A 17,126-nucleotide genomic window follows, 5' to 3' on the forward strand; every position below is an offset into this window, starting at 1 on the left:
GATCAAGCCATTCTCCTTCCTCAGCCTCCTGAGTATCTGGGACTACAGGCGCACACCATCATGCCCGGCCAATTTTTCTATTTTTAGTAGAGACGGAGATTTCACTATGTTGGCCAGGCTGGTCATCTTGAATTCCTGACCTCAAGTGGTTCACCTGCCTGGGCCTCTCAAAGTGCTGGGATTCCAGGCATAAGCCACCACACCTGGCCTGTATCTCTAATAATTTAAATACTGATACAGTTTCTTCAGAGTGTTGCCTACACCTGGAAAACTGAGGTTGATAAAGTAAGCAAGTATAATGCATAATTTAGTTTTGATGTTTTCATTAATACGATACCACACCTTTGTGAACACTTGTATTTCGTTACATAGCTAACAACTACCTTTTGGATTTTTCATGTTAGAATGAAAAAAATGCATGGCATACATCATGCATGGCAAGAATCAAAGGTTGTGCCTGGCAGTGTGATTGACTCTGTAATAAAGAGAGAAGCTTCGCTCGGTGAGTGGACGGCATTATGAGAGGCTTTTTTTCACATCTGCAGAAACGCATTTTCGTTAAACACCTGTGTGAAGCACGTATGAATAAGGCACAGTGACAGATGGATGTAAAACATGGGTAGATGATGTCCTTGTATGAGATTCTACAAGGGCTCCGATGCATTGAAGTTTGGAGGCGCTCAGGCAGCCTCCTGGCGCTATTGGCTGTGCTGCTAATAAGATTACAGGCAGGGCATGATTTCATTCCATGTAATATTTTCGTCATTAGGAAGAGGGAAGTTGTTTTTACCATTACTGTTTTCTGAAACTGAAAAATTCTCAGGTACGAATCCCAAAAGACTTTACATGCAACCTCCATCTCCTATTCAGGACTGTTCAAGGAGAAGACAGAAACACCACGTTTAGAGGCCATTGGTCCATCTACTCTAGAAACTTCCCCTTGGCAGTGGTCCCTGCCTGTGTTACAGAAGATGGCAAAAATACGAGCCATTGTGCATCTGGCCAGTTCTGCAATGCTCCATCCCAGGGGGACATTCCTTCCTCACTCCAGCTGGTGAACAGCTATGCCCTGGAGCCCAGGACGGACATGCCTTGTAACTTTTTAACCCAGTTAGTATAACTGCCAATATTGTTCCTAGTCATATAAATGTCTAATCCTTTCTTGAATCTTGCTAGACTATTTGCCTCAATAATATCCTGCGGCACTGAATTCCACAGGTAGATTATACGCTGCTTTAAAAAGTATTTCCTTTTCTTGGTTTTAAATTTGTTGCCTTTTAATGTCACAAAATAGTCCTTGTTGTTGCATTAAGTGGCACAGTATAGAAACATTTCAAATTGACCCTTATTTCTTCCAAGCAGTTTCTTCACTAATATTAAAACCCTATTTTCCTCATATATTTCCTGTTTTGGCATATATAATCTTGATTAAATGAAATGATTTATGTAAGTAGTCTCACACAATTTTGTGAACATAATAGGCACTGGTAAAAAGCTTTCCTTGGTATTCAGTGTCATTTATTGGACAAATATTTATTGAGCATCTATTATGTACAGGAACTGTTCTAATTTTGGAGAGTCAGCTTCAAATAAGACTGGGTCATTTTTCTAAAGGACTTACTTTTCTAGAGAAGGAGATAAGCAGTAGTGTAGTGAATAAATCTATGAACCACATGGTTTCAGATGGTAATAAGTATTATGGGAAGACTGAAAGAGTGGCTGGAGCCAATTTGCATTGCACAGTCAGGGAGTGGCTCTCTGAAAAGGGGACAGTTGCCATCAGCCGTCAAGGAGCCCCCTATGTGAAATCTCCATGAAGGTGAACTCCAGCTCTGGAACAATGCCCAGTAGTTTTTGAGGCTCAATCATTATTTGTTGAGTGCATAAATGAATTAAGGTTGAGAAGGAAGGCCTTAGTTACTAAAATCATCAGGAATTTATTCAGTAGATTCAGGAGGATCATTTCTTGAATCCCTGTGTTCTATAACTCCCAACACTGTGGGAATAAACAAAGCAGGGGCTGTAGTTAGTTAGACTGGGTTTCAAGACCTGACCATGGTCCCCAGCTTGCCAGCTGTGTGGCCTTGGGCAAGTTACCTAATTGCTCTAATCCAAAGAACCCTCCTTTATAAAAATGAGAGTAAACTTCCTTCTTTCACAGGAGTTGGAGGTTTGAAGGCAAAGTTAACGTGGAAATTCTTTTTAAACTGCCAAATGGTGTAGAGGTGTGGTTATTCTTGAGGGAACCAGCTGTTCCCACTGTCAGGCTCTGCTCTTTCATTCTTCCCTATCTCCCTTCCTCGTGTTCCATTCCCTATTTTATCCCTGCCCCTGCCTAAAGCCCACCAGGGCATCCATGAGACTTAGCTTTCTGTCTCAGAGGTGGCTTAAGCAGGATAGACTTACCTTTCTGAAATTCTTGTCTACGTCTTACGAACTTTGACAATGGAGCTGTTGTGTATTGATGCAGTGGACTGGATGTGACTTTCGAATAGTGATTGTTTGCTTTTATTTTGTTTACTGCTTAATCTTCTGGGGTCAGGTTATCCAAACTTCTACCTATAAAGACAGTCCTTGCCTGAATTTCCGAGGGAATCTTCCCCCAGAAACCGAGCCTTTGGTTGCAATGGGCTGCCTGGCTGCCTTCAGCAGCCTCTGTGTTCCAGCCTGACTGGCATATGCATACACTGTTTCCTCATGTTGCCTCTTGTTATTCTTTTTAATTGTCCCTTAATGTATGGTTCCCCCCGCCCCCCTTTTAGGCAATTTGAAGTACAGGCATGTGCAGCTCTGCATAATAATGTATTATAGGAAACATTTCAAGGAATAAATTATTAGAATTGTTTACATGCATGGTTCAAATTCACTGGCAAATTGCTTAGGCCTCAGTTTTATGAGGTAGCTGCCAGCTAGGCTCCTTCAGGGTAAAACTCTGAAATAGGAGAAGCTGCCCAATGCTGTGCCTTCCGAGCACTTCCTCTGCCTTGTTCTGCCCTTTCAACACCGCCCTCCTTTCCCACCCCCAAAGAACTCTGTGGAGCTGCCAGGCCTTTTGCACCTTAATGTGAAGACATTTCATGGGTCCTCCCCGGACCCGCCCCCAGCAAAGGTGAGGTGCGCAAAGGAATAAATCTCCAATGGTATAATTTTAGACACTGTGGCAACTGGGAAGGGTGGCTATTTTTGGCCATGGAGCTTTCTCCTTGACCTGAGATGATATTGCCTGGCCTGCTGCTAGTTCACCCGGCCAACCCTGCCCGTGGTCCTTTTCACAACGTGTTTGCCATTCCTGGGGGCTGGATTCCTCCTCTTTCTGCCAAGCAGCTCTGTGCTCATGCACGATGCTGTGTGTTTGAGCAAGGGTGTGAACCGGTCGATGTGTGCCCACCTAGGCTTGCCCCAGGGCAACACTCTCAGGCGGTGGTCAGGCTACCTCTGAGGGGCAATGCAGCTGGAACAGATGTCCTTTCACATTGGGGGTGGGGGAAGATTTCCGGTCCAGTTTCTGGGTCTCCCTCAGCCTCCATACTTTATCAGCTGCTCAGCGACCATTCTATGAGTCACTCCAGGCAAGCCAGGCAGCCTCCAGGCCACAGGGTTCATGCATTCCCGCCTACACTGCTTCATTTGAAGCCGCATCCTCACAGAGATTCTTCTGACCACCCGGCTTGCTGTCTTCCCACTCAAGCTCCTGATGCAGCTGCTGTCTGCAGACCCCCTGGACTGCCTGGGGAAGTGAGTTGGAGCTCCTGCAGCAGAGGGGTGGAACAGCTACATGAAGATCCGAAGGTGGCCAAAAATAACAGCGCTTTCCAGATGAGGGTAATGTTATAGCCAAGATCATCACTGGGGTAGGGTGTCTTGTTCTTTGTTTTACAACCTAAAAAGTACACAGAAGACTCAAAGATCATTCAGGAAGGAGGAATAAAGTCAGTACAGAACAGAGAAATGGGAGCAGTTAAAAACAAAGGAATTGAGTTTCCTTATGCCAAAAGAGAGAAAACAGAGGCCTTTTATAGATATATAGAGAGAGCCCTGGCTATCTGGATGGCAGTTCTGTTTTCTCCAGCTTCCATGGCCACAAATAAAAGGGGAGAATTATGAATTTGCAGAGAGAGAGAAAAAAAAAAGTGAGAGAGAGAGAGAGAGAGAGGATATAAGGAGAGACTGACCAAGGAACAAAATAGCAGGGAGTTAGACAAAAAGGGAGAAAAAAATCAAGAGACAATGTTGCCTTCTCTTTTCTGCTATTAGTTGAAATTTAATAGAAATGTATTGAGAACCAACTCTATCTAATCCAGTTATCTATTTCTGCATGACAGATCCACCTGAAATTTATTAACTTAAAACCACAATAATCAAGTTATGATGATCTGTCATTGTTTTGAGTGTTGACGGGGATCAGCTGGGTGGTTCCCACACAGTCTTTCTTGAAGATAAGGATGAGGTCTGCTGGTGGCCAAGGCTGGAGTCATCACTGAGGCTGCCTCACTCACGTGTCTGCTGGTTGATGCTGGCCATGGCTGCAACTGCTCAGCTGGGGCTGTCAATTAGAACCCCTGCACGGGGTCACTCCACATAATCCGAACTTCCTCACAGCATCTCATCCTTGCACTTCTTACGTGGCCACTCAGGACTCCAAAGATGAGTGTCCCAAGAGAGTAAGGTTGAGGCTGAATGATCCTTTTTTTTTTTTTTTCTTGAGATGGAGTCTCACTCTGTTGCCCAGGCTGGAGTGCAGTGGCATGATCTCAGCTCACTGCAACCTCCAACTCCCAGGTTCAAGCGATTCTCTTGCCTCAACCTCTGGAGTAGCTGGGATTACAGGTGCCCGCCACCATGCCTGGCTAATTTTTGTATTCTTAGTAGATATGGGGTTTCAACATGTTGCCCAGGTTGCTCTCACACTCCTGACCTCAAATGATCTGCCCACCTCGGCCTCCCAAAGTGCTGTCATTACAGGCATGAGCCACTGCACCTGGCCCAAATGATCATTTTTGACCTACCAAGTCACCTTTTCTATTGTGCACCAATCGCTAAGGTCAGCTCAGATTCAAGGGCAGGGCATTTAGATACCTTCTCTGGATGTGAGGAGTGTTAAAGAACTCGTGGACATGTCTTAAAACTGCTAAAGTGTCCAATCATGGTGTCAGCTACTCTCAGCCTCTTGATCTCCAGGAACTTCCAATCTCCAATCTTGTTGGAGCTATCAAAGTTAATTAAGTATTCTGTGAAAAGTAATAAAATAAATACCCATTCACCAGGTGAGTGAGGTGATAGAAGAACGTGTACCAAGTGGATACAAGATGAACCCTCACATTTGTATACGTCACAGGCACAGTGTACTTGGGAAGGCCTGTGGCTACTGATCATTTGGAGACCTTTGAAGGAAAATAGGACAGCAGTGGCTGAGGTTCCCTCACTGTGGAGTGGGAGTGCTTACTTGCCTTATTCAAACTCCTATGACTGTGCTCAATGATTTATTTATCCTCCTCTGCCCTGCCTTGGTATGACCAACTGTCCTTTATTTCAATTACATCATTCTGCAATGGTCCAAAAACCTTCCCTTTTTTGTCCTTCTGCTGTGACTTTATCCTTTCTGTGCATGAAAAAGATTTGGACCGGGCACGGTGGCTCACGCCTGTAATCCCGGTACTTTGGGAGGCCGAGGAGAAAGAATCACAAGGTCAGGAGATTCAAGACCATCCTGGCTAACACGGTGAAATCCAGTTGCTACTAAAAATACAAAAATTTAGCTGGGTGTGGTCATGGGCACCTGTAATCCCAGCTACTCGGGAGGCTGAGGCAGGAGAATCGCTTGAATCCAGGAGGCAGAGGTTGCAGTGAGCTGAGATCGCACCACTGCACTCTGGCCTGGTGACAGAGCAAGAAATTAAAAAAGAAAAAGAAAAAGATTCAACTCCCCTTCTCCTTCCCTGCTTACTTGCTACTCCGTTGCCATTTTTCAGACCAGTGAACTTGTCTCTGCCCTTGTCTCATTCCTCAGTCAACTACTTGAAATATACATTTTCATCTTGTTTTCCTTCTTTATGGCCACTGTCTCTTGCCTCCTCAAATCCTATCTTATGTTCCACGTGACTCACGCCCTTCTCTGCTCTGACTTGTCTTATCCCAGGAGCCAGTTGTCCAGCACAGTGTAATGGGACGGTGGGCCCTGGTGCCACAATGCCCGACATCTCCACCAGATACAGCTTTGAGATCTTCATGATGAAGCTTGCTCCAATCCAAGGGCTTTGAGGTGGGGTTTGCTGTTCAACTGCTAACCTTTCTTTGGTAAGCATTTACTATATTCCATCATCACTGAAATTACCTTTAATCTTGATTTGGGCCTTTAGTCTCCTAATAGCACTCATTCTTTGTTTCTGTTTTGTTTTGTTTTGTTTTGAGACGGAGTTTTGCTCTGTTGCCCCAATCGGAGTGCAGTGGTGCAATCTCGGCTCATTGCAACCTCTGCCTCCCAGGTTCAAGTGATTCTTGTGCCTCAGCCTCCTGAGTAGCTGGGATTACAGGCTTGTGCCATGACACCCAGCTAATTTTTGCATTTTTAGTAGAAAATTTTTGTATTTTTAGTAGAAAACTTTTGTATTTTTCTACTAAATTTTTTCTACAAAAAATTCTTGTATTATTCTACTAAACTCTAAAAATTTTGTATTTTTTCTACTAAAAATACAAATATTTTTAGCTACGTTGGCCAAGCTGGTCTCAAACTTCTGGCCTCAAGTGGATGCCTGCCTTGGCCTCCCAATATGCTAGGATTGCAGGCATGAGCCACTGTGCCTGGCTGAGGGATATTCATTTTTAAGCCCCATGTAGGTTAGATCTCTTTTATCCTCTTAGTATAAAGTGATATATGTCCACTTTAGAAAATTTAGAACACGCAGACAAGCAAAAATAAGAAAAAAAAAAAAAGCCACTGTAGACAGAAACATTGTTAACAACTTAATGTGGGCCTTTCTCATCGTTTTTCTTTCTAATTATGGTTTTTATATCCAAAAATTTGCCTTACCACTTAGATGGTCAGTGCTTTCCTCCAAGCTACTTCCTATTTTACTGAACCAGTTCTATAGAACTCTATTCCCTGGTCCCAGCTGATTGGAACACGCATGGACATCTGGCCCAGCTGGACTAGTCCCTGCTCTTTCCCTGGGATTGAATTAGATTGTATGCAGGACTGGTGCTATAATAGCACATTGGCATATGTATTAGTCTATTCTCGTGCTGCTAATAAAGACATACCCGAGACTGGGTAATCTGTCAAGGAAAGAGGTTTAATGGACTCACAGTTCCATATGGCTGGGGAGGCCTCACAGTCATGGCAGAAGGTAAAGGGGAAGCAAAGGTATGTCTTACACGGCAGCAGGCAAGAGAGTTTGTGCAGGGGAAGCCCCCTTTATAAAACCATCAGAACTCATGAGACTTATTCACTATCAGGAGAACAGTATGGGGGAAACTGTTCCCATGATTCAATTATCTTCACCTGGCCCCTCCCTTGACACATGGGGATTATTACAATTGAAGGTGAGATTTGGGTGGGGACACAGCCAAACCGTATCAACAGGGGATTAGAATTTGTACCTTGAAAGCTAAAGCTGTAGTGGAGAAGGTGGTTTGCAAGAGATGAGTAGAGGAGATAGTAAGAAGCAGAGGAAGAGATGGCAGAGATCTAGGGGCAGAGACTCCTTGTATCCTGGCACTGATCCCTGCAGGGAATTTTGTGGAATAGCCTTGCATCCTTACCTCATATTCGTCTTTAATGGAGCAGTGTCTATGGGATTCTGATATTTTCATCTAACAATGCCTGTGCAGAATGACAGGCACAGGCTTTGTTCACTGAAAAATACATCATCGTTTTTTTCTGAGTCATCATATGTCCTCCTAGATTATAATTTTCATGGTTACACAGTGACTATTGTGGATGTCTCAATATTTATGGGAGAAGTGCAATTTGTGGGAGAAATTTGAGCTCTGGTGTTAAAGAATACTGAGTTCCAATGCCCCGTCCTGACACTTGTTGGGTATGTGATTTGGGCAAATTATTTAAACACCCTATGCCTCAGTTCCCTCCCCTGTAAGATAGGCACAACAATAAGGTTAAATGATGTAATGATTCTTAAAGCTCACAGCACATTTTCTGTCACATAAGTGAGGATTCAATAGATTTCACCTCTCATTATTTATAACCATGAAACCAGTACTCTGTTACTGCTCCTGTAAAAACCCTTCTGTTTTCCTCCTCTCCTTCTCCTCCCCCTCCGCCTCCTCCTCCTCTTCCTCCTTCTTCTTCCTCTTCTTCTTCTTCTTCAAGGTGGAGTTTTACTCTTGTTGCCTAGGCTGGAGTGCAGTGGTTCAATCTCAGCTCACTGCAACCTCTGCCTCCTGGGTTCAAGCAATTCTCCTGCCTCTTTTGTATTTTTAGTAGAGATGAAGTTTCACCATGTTGGTCAGGCTAGTCTCGAACTCCTGACTTCGGGTGATCCGACCGCCTCAGTCTCCCAAAGTGCTGGGATTAGGAGCATGCGCCACCATACCTGGCCTCTATTTTCAACATTATAAACAGAACGGCAGTGAACATCCTTACAGTCAAATATTTGCACATAATTATTCTTTGAGAAAAATGCCAAGAAGTTGCATTATTGGATCAAAGATTATGGACATAAAAATTATTTAAAACATGCACTAGGGGCCAGGCGTGTTGGCTCATGCCTGTGATCACAGCACTTTGGGAGGCTGAAGCAGGCAGATCACAAGGTCAGGAGTTGGAGACCAGCCTGGCCAAGATGGTGAAACCCCGTCTCTACTAAAAATACAAAAATTAGCTGGGCATGGTGGCGGGTGCCTGTAATCCCAGCTACTCAGGAGACTGAGGCAGGAGAATCGTTGGAACTCGGGAGGCGGAGGTTGCAGTGAGCCGAGATCACTCCACTGTACTCCAGACTGGGCAACAGAGCAAGACTCCGTCTCAAAAACAAACAGATAAACAAACAAAAAACAAACAACAACAACAAAAGCATGCACTAGGATGACTGTCTCTGAATCTTCAGTGTTATCCACCACCCTAGCCTTATCCATTTTCTTCTTGGCCTCGGATTTAGAGAAAACATGTTTCTTTCTGAGTTCAGGATGTGGTCTATGTTCACTTTCCAACAAAATTAAAACGTCACATCTGACATTTGAGTTGGGACTCTTTGGGGTAAAGTTAATTAATTCATTTAGCCATTCACTTACATGTCAGGTATAGATTAGGTTTATATACCGCCTAGATTTATGGATTAGGCTTATATTTTGAGAGCTGGCTGGAATGTTGCTAATGATGGAGAGGGCTTTGCAGCCATCATAGGAAGCGTTCCAGATGGTCCTAAGGAAGTCAGATGTAGACTAAGGCTTACAGTATCTGAAAAATCTTTCCTTTCTAGAAACAGGGACATGTGGAATATGAACATCTTTATCTTTTGATGTGCCTGGAATGACCGGCCATCGGCAGACCCTTCCCTGGCTTCAAGGCTCTGGAAAATATCAATATGAAGTTTAGTGAGATGCTTCTTTGAGCCACCCACTGTGCTAGGCACCTTGGAAAGACAAACGTAACCCTACATGTTCCTTATTCTCAAGAGCATAGTTTGTTGGGGAAGTAGATGTGCAAACAATTAGAGGGCCAGTTAAATTTGCCAGAAGTTAAATTTGCTAGATTGGTGGTGTGCACCTGTAAGGAAATCCCAAAATAAGGCATTCCATGAGCCAAGGTCTGCATGCAGTTAGCCACTTGGTCCCCAGGGGGTTTTAATTGTTCTAAAGTTATAGTATTTGATTTTTCTTTTTAGTTACCAACAATGAACACTGGATATTTTAGGTAAAAAATACAGATTTCTGTCTTACCTTGAAAAAACAAAAGAATCGACAATAATGAGCCCCTATTCCACCATGGCAACAGAGGCATGGCTGATCTTTTAGCCAGGGAATGAAATGAGTTCCTCTGCCAGGCACGGTGGCTCACACCTGTAATCCCAATACTTTGGGAGGCCAAGGTGGGTGGATTACTTGAGGTTAGGAGTCCGAAACCAGCCTGGCCAACATAGTGAAACCCCTGTCTCTACTTAAAATACAAAAATTAGTCAGGTGTGGTGGCAGGCACCTACAGTCCCAGCTACTCAGGAGGCTGAGGCAGGAGAATCCCTTGAACCCGGGAGGCAGAGGAGGAAGTTGCAGTGAGCCAAGATTGCGCCACTGCACTCCAGCCTGGGTGACAGAGTGAGACTCATCTCAAAAAAAAAAAAAAAAAAAAAAAAAAAAAAAAGAAAGAAAGAAAGAAAGAAAGAAAGAAAGAAAGAAAGAAAGAAGGAAAGAAAGAAAGAAATGAGTTCTCCTTTTTAATTAGTCCCCACCACTCCTTACAGTTTTATCCTGTACTGCTTCATTTATTTATGCTATTTGTGTGGGTCCTGTGAGTTTAAGAGTATGGCCTAGTGGAGCGAGGCCCTTGTTCTTTCACAGGTTATCCAGGAAGGTCAGAAAGATCTGCTAGAGGGGAGACCTGCAGGGTAAGCAGAAATTTGCAATGTAGAGAGGTAGAAGGCAGGTGGAGCACCTAGGGCAGGGGCAACAGCATGTGCAGAGGCATGGAACTTGAGCACAGAAGGCCTGCTTGGACAAAGACAAGCTGACAAGGATAGCAAGAAAGTTGAGTATTTAACAGAAGGGATCAAGAGAAAGAATTGGAGAAGTATGCAAGTGCCAGCTCATGAACAGTCTGGCATACCAAAATAGAGGCTTTGCATTTTGCTCTGTAAAAACTAGATTGGGCCTGGTGTGGTGGCTCATGCCTGTAATCCTAGCACTTTGGGAGGCTAAGGTTGGTGGATCACTTCAGGTCAGGAGTTTGAGACCAGCCTGGCCAACATGGTGAAACCCCTTCTCTGCTAAAAATACAAACATCTGAGCATGGTGGCAGGTGCCTATAGTTCCAGCTGCGAGGGAGGCTGAGGCAGGAGAATTGCTTGAATCTGGGAGGCAGAGGTTCAGTGAGCCAAGATTAAACCACTGCACTCCAGCCTGGGCAACAGAGTAAGACTCTGTCTCCAACAAACAAACAAACTAGATTGGATGACTGATCGGATAATAGCTAAAAGAGTTTCCAACAGTGCCCCGACTCCATGCTGACGTTGTGCAAAGCACATGGTGTGCAGCAGCTCATGAAATCCTGACTCCAAGCATATAATACATTTGCTATTAGGGAAGCAAAAAAGCAGATCGAGGGAGATCGGTTAAGTGACTTCTCCAAGGTCACAACCAATATCATCAAAGCAGGGAGTGAACCCCAAGCTTCATTACAGAGCTTGCAATCTAATAATCAGGGCACCCTACTTCCCAACTGGATTAGTGCTTCTGAACAACTACCCCGGCAGCAATGTTGGGGTTGCATGGGGTGTGACTGTGGGGACACTGAGAGAGCAAAGCTGCTGAGCATTGGCCAGAGAGCAGGAGGGCCTTCACCAAGGTGGCCTAGTGCTGTGAAGAGGAGGGGTGGGTGGGGGAGATGTTGAGCAGGATGGATCAGCAGGACCCTCCTTCATGGAACCTGCTGGCCATCGCATCGCGTTTTCTTTTCCTCCTTGGAATTCTTGAAGCACTGTGAGCGTCTTTTCCAGGGCTTGCTTGTACCATGTCCCCATCCAGCTGTGTGCATCTTATCACATCTAGTATGTTTTGAGTTCCTTAAGGGCAGGAGGAATTATGCTTTATTTGCCTTAATATTTTTTTTGCATTGCTGAGCATAGTGCTTTGGTAAATGAATGAATTCCAAAATTATCTTATTCAGATCATTTCTCCTTATGTCTGCATTTTATAAGTTAGTGGCAAGTTAAATACTTTTTCTTTTAAAATATGAAAATAATTTCCTTACACAATGTACTTTAAACTACATTAAAATATGAGGGAAAGTAAGACTGGGAAGTTGTTTAAAAACAGCAAACCCTTTAAGAGTCAATGTCACATTTATTGCTATAAAATATTTTTCTCTCTCTGTTAGACATCTGGTTCCCATTACGTACAGTATTGGGTACTTGAGTTCACCAACCATTTTGCATACCAAGCAGTGTGCAGGCAAAATCCCCACCGTCATCCACCCAGTATATGCATTTGCACCAGGTAATTCTTCACATTTACAGACAACCCTTCTATCACCAATTTAATTCTTACCAATACATTTTTGAAGTTACTTTGCTCATAGGTATCTTAAGACCAAATTGCCTACATCTGAGAAGTGAAAAACTTTAAAACCCTGGAGTCTTTGCTTTATGTCATTGTACAGTCCAACTATCTATAATCTGGCATTGAAGTCAGTGAAACATCTAAATCTTAAGTCTATATTTCCTAGTAACATTGACCCAGAAATGAGAAACACAATATGGAATGTTTGCTAATGAGTCATGAATTTCATTATAATTGCTTCCACATTCAGGATAGCTCCCTTAAAACCATCTAATCTTGACATATCCTGCAACAATCCCATGTGTTGTAAATGATTTTGTTTTATTTCTTAGGTTACTGCTAAGGGCTTATTTTCTGGTTCATTTCATTTTCTTAAAGAAAACCACACACATGTGTGCATGTGCACACACACACATTCAGACATATACACCTCACCTCAATTTATATTTTTTGAAATAAAATAATTATGAAATAAAAAGGAGCCCTCATTTGGTTTGAAAATAAAAATAAACACATTTAGGGAGAAAGTTGAAATACAGTCCATTTTACAGCTCTAATTCAGGTCTCTGAGAATTAAAGCCAGAATTAACCAATGCCTAGGCAAGCAGTAGTCTGTACCCTTTGGAGACTTCAGAATCTATATCAGAATGGACAGACACTACTGGTATTCAGTACTGTAATGATGGAAAATTAAATACAACTTTAAAAAACTGTTCACATTATAAAGTGATCTATTAGCATTATACGACTTCAGCACTTAAAGTGACTGATTCTAATTGCAAGATTTGGCCAGTAGCAAGCATTAAAGAGCTGCAGGATCTTGTATTATTTTTCTTTTGGGATATTTTAACTGGATTTTCTTTGGAATGAAGCTTTATTCTTACCACACAAAAGATTGTGTGGAAGAAATTTCTCTGTTCGATAGAATGAGAGGCAATTATAGTTTCTTCTTCTTTGATTCATGATTCAATATGCCAGATCCTAAAAAATTCTTGCATTTATTCTCCCTTTCCTTTACTAAGTAAAATTCTATTTTTACAGTTCATGGATATTGTCCTGAAGAAGTAAAGATGGATGCCCTTCTCTAATGAGCTTTAGCAAGCAGGGAGGCACTCTTTCCTTGCACCTGGTTATTTTACTGTGTCCTTCAGAATCTCTCCAGGATAAACCGGTGGGTCTGTAGGATGAAACTACCATGCCATACCTTGAGCTGAACTTATTTTACATATGTTATCACAAAACTACAGGGACTTCTGGGCAGGTATACTTCTTAGATGTACCTACTAATGAGTTTGCAGTTTCCAGAAAAGAAGGAAGTGTATGGGAGAATGTCATTCGTCTTTGAATTTGACTTTAGGTTTATGACATCTACAGGCTATTTCAGAATTTTCATTTGATTGACTACAGGAAGCTAATTAATTGAGTAGAATTGGAAACTGCAGCTTTTTATGCTAAAAGAGGTTTTTTTTGGGGGGGAGGGGGGTGTTGAACTTACATGTTTAAGCAGTTTAAGATATATTGAAATTTTACCTTAATCTGCTGTATGGATTTTTTTTATTGGTGGCTTTCAGATCTCTCAGGTAGTAGAGGAATTGCCTACCACGTTTCAGAGTTTAGATGTGATGACCTACATTGTTATCCATGTAACCAACAGTGGGATCTTGAACATGTAGTTTAAAACTCCAGCAATACTGTAAATGCTAGCCTTATTTATTTAAAACATCGCTCTCTGAAACTGACATTATTTTCTTAATAGGACAACACTGGGTAGAAAGAAGTTTAAAGGCACTCTCTGACTTTTTGGTGAATTTTTCACTAACAGTTCCCCATTGCTCATAATTGCATCCTCTCTTCCAAAACCTAGAATCTGCAGAAGAGAGCAGAAATACTTGTTATTGACCTGAATTAGGATAAAAAGAAGAGAGAAGATAAGATCATAGCTGTTGGCACTTTGTTTATGAAAACATCATTTCGAAAATATGCTTGAATCAGGCAAAAGTAATGCATCTCCTTCCTCTCCTAGCATATTTTAAATGCCAACCTAGCCAGACAAAAAGAATAGTGCCCCAAATTAGGGCATTTTCTTTCCTGTATGCTAGTGTAATATATGATAACATCATTTAATTATTACTTATGACATTTTAACTACATTTTAGATATTATAGAAATATATAAAATTTATGTGAAAGTATAAATATAAAAATCAGAAAGTGTTTAAAAATTATCACATTTTATTTTGAAATAATACAGGACTCACTGAAGTTGTAAAAATAATTCAGAGAGATCCCCTGTACCCTTCACCCAGCTTTCCCCAAAGACAGCGTATCACATAACCACAGCACATTCTAAACATTAGGAAATTGATTCAATAGTGTTAACTCAGTTAGAGGATTTATTCAGGCTCCAGCAGTTTTACATGCATTCTTTTCTGGGGTGTATAATAACGTGTAGAAATGCGTAAAACACCAGCATTAAGAAAGCACCTCTCACCAATAAATATTGATGATATGCAAGATTCTCAGACAATGTGGTTTTATGCATCTTGTGATTGACTAAAAGCAAAGTAGAGCTGGTTGCATTTAGGAAGGTCCTTTATATCTAATTGCTTTATCCATATGTTAATTAACTAATCAATTAATCAATCCTAATCAAGTGCCAACTATGAGCCAGCCTCTTTGATAAACTGGAGATGCAAAGATGGAGGCATGGATACTACTCGCGAAGAACTCACAGGAGGAGGTAGAAAAACAAATCAACAATTACAACATGTAGCTGTATACCATAACACAAATGAAGCACACCAACATGACTAAGCACCTAAAAGTGCCCTGCACTGCACCAGGCATTAGGGATAAAGGGGTGAATAAGATGCATGTTCTTCCTGTTCTGTGGAGCACACTGCTGAGTGCAGGAGATAAGACCATTAACGAGCGATGACAGCAACGTGCTCTAACAGGGAGCTGTGGTTCGGCGTGGGTGGGTCCTAACCAGATCAGTGGGTATAGGAAAGTGACTCAGGAGTGTGTCATGAGGTCAAGGCCAGCATCTCAAGACGCTGAGCATGAGTGCTTTATGGGATCTTTGAACCAATCTCTGACTATATTTCATGCAGACCCCATAAAGCATCTTCTAGTTGTGTTATCACATTTTAGCAGATGGCTTGCTATCACAAGAGCAGTCAATGTTTCTCAGAACTGAATCAAGAGCTCTTTGAAAGCCAGACGTGGTGGCTCATGCCTGTAATCTTGGCGCTTTGGGAGGCCGAGGTGGGAGGATAGCTTGAGCTCAGGAGTTTGAGACCAGCCTGGATGACCTGGCGAAACCGCCTCTCTACAAAAAATACAAAAATTAGCTGGGCATGGTGGCATGCACCGGTGGTCCCAGCTACTCAGGAAGCTGAGGTGGGAGGATCAGTTGAACCCCGGGGATAAAGGCTGCAGTGACCACTGCACTCCAGCCTGGGTGACAGAGTGAGCCTCTGTCTCAAAATAAATAAATAAATAAAAACAAAAACAAAAACAAACAAACAAACTCTTTGATGTCATACCTGGTGTCAGGTCTTCTCCATTCAGTGCTGGCAGGCCTGGTGCTGGGTTCACACAGGACATGGGGTGAAGAAGCGTTTGCTTTCCCCCAGTGAAGGTGAAGTGTTTTCCTAGAGCATGGTTGGTTAGTTGGTGTTGGAAAAATATAACAGTTGTGTTTTTCTTTCCTAACAAATTGAGGTTTCTTATACAAAATGGGACAACACTATCACCCTCTAAGCTGCTGTGGGTCTGATCATTGGCCTTTCCTGCTTAGAACCCCTCAGTTGCTTTACACTAGACTTAAGGTGGCATCCAAAATTCCTACCTAAGCATGTGGTCTACAAGGCCCTATGTGATGTGGCTCTGCTCACCTATGTCTCATCACGTTCTGCTTTATCTCCAGGTCCTAGTGGTCCAAGCATGCTGGCCTGTTTATTATTTCTTTAACTTCCAAGCTGTTTCCTACTCCTGTACCTTTCCACGTGTTTTTGGAAATGTTTTCATTTTTCCTGATACTCTTATTTATAACCTCATTCTTCAGGCTTCTACTGCAACACCTTCTATACTGAAGCACTTGTTTATGTGAAGCCTTCACTGTAAGCTCCACTTTATTCTTACTTTTACTTTGTGTATTTAGTATTGTATGCAATTTTCTATCCATTGGCGTGATTATATAATATTTATCTCTCCCATTAAACTGTAAGTTCCATGAGGGCTGGAATGATGTCATTTTTATGATTATCTCCTGAAGGCTCAATAAGCAGTTGTTGAATGAATTATTGAATGAATGAAAACATGAATAAATGAAAGAAATAGTGACATGTACCGTTATTTCTCCTATGTTTAGGTAATGCTACACCTAAGATTTGGAAGTATCTATACAGTGTTTTGGGATCATTTCTGGAGTCATTTCTTTCTCAGGTTCAGGCAGCAGTCATTTCTCATAAAAATCATAGCCGAGCTGGGCGTGGTGGCTCACGCCTGTAATCCCAGCAATTTGGGAGGCCGAGGCGGGCAGATCACCTGAGGTCGGGATTGTGAGACCAGCCTGACCAACATGGAGAAAACCCGTCTCTACTAAAAATACAAAATTAGAAATTAGCTGGGTGTGGTGGTGCATGCCTATAATCCCAGCTACTTGCGAGGCTGAGGCAGGCGAGGCAGAATTGCTTGAACCCAGGAGGTAGAGGTTGCAGTGAGCCAAGATTGCACCATTGCACTCCAGCTTGGGGGACAAGAGTGAAACTCCGTCTCAAAAAAAAAAAAAAATTCATGCTGACATGATTTTGTCTACTTCAGCGGTTTCTGCTCTAGGTGTTTTATTTGGTGAAGTTGTCATCTCAAGGCTACTCCAACAATGGGCAAACCATGGTT

General features: G+C 42.5%; 1 protein-coding gene across 6 annotated transcripts in view; it reads left to right on the forward strand.

The window, feature by feature from the left end:
- The first annotated feature begins 117 nt into the window (after window positions 1-117).
- The window catches only part of LOC103886059, a 46,378-nt gene continuing 29,369 nt past the window's right edge, over window positions 118-17,126 (forward strand). Inside the window, exons 1-4 of one of the 6 annotated variants that reach the window (XR_002523219.2) lie at window positions 118-502; window positions 871-1,110; window positions 3,689-3,822; window positions 6,137-6,294. Coding sequence is in view for 1 of the 6 variants with exons in the window: in XM_021940882.2 (XP_021796574.1) it covers window positions 406-502; window positions 3,689-3,822; window positions 6,137-6,229 (324 nt within the window). In the remaining 5 variants the exon portion in view is untranslated. Of the gene's footprint in view, window positions 1,111-3,688; window positions 3,823-6,136; window positions 6,456-17,126 lie in introns of those variants that run through there. The other 5 variants (XR_649462.4, XR_002523220.2, XR_002523218.2 and 2 more) reach the window with 5 other exon arrangements.

The sequence above is a fragment of the Papio anubis genome, chromosome 7 (genome assembly GCF_008728515.1).
Source record: "Papio anubis isolate 15944 chromosome 7, Panubis1.0, whole genome shotgun sequence".
NCBI lineage: Eukaryota > Metazoa > Chordata > Mammalia > Primates > Cercopithecidae > Papio > Papio anubis.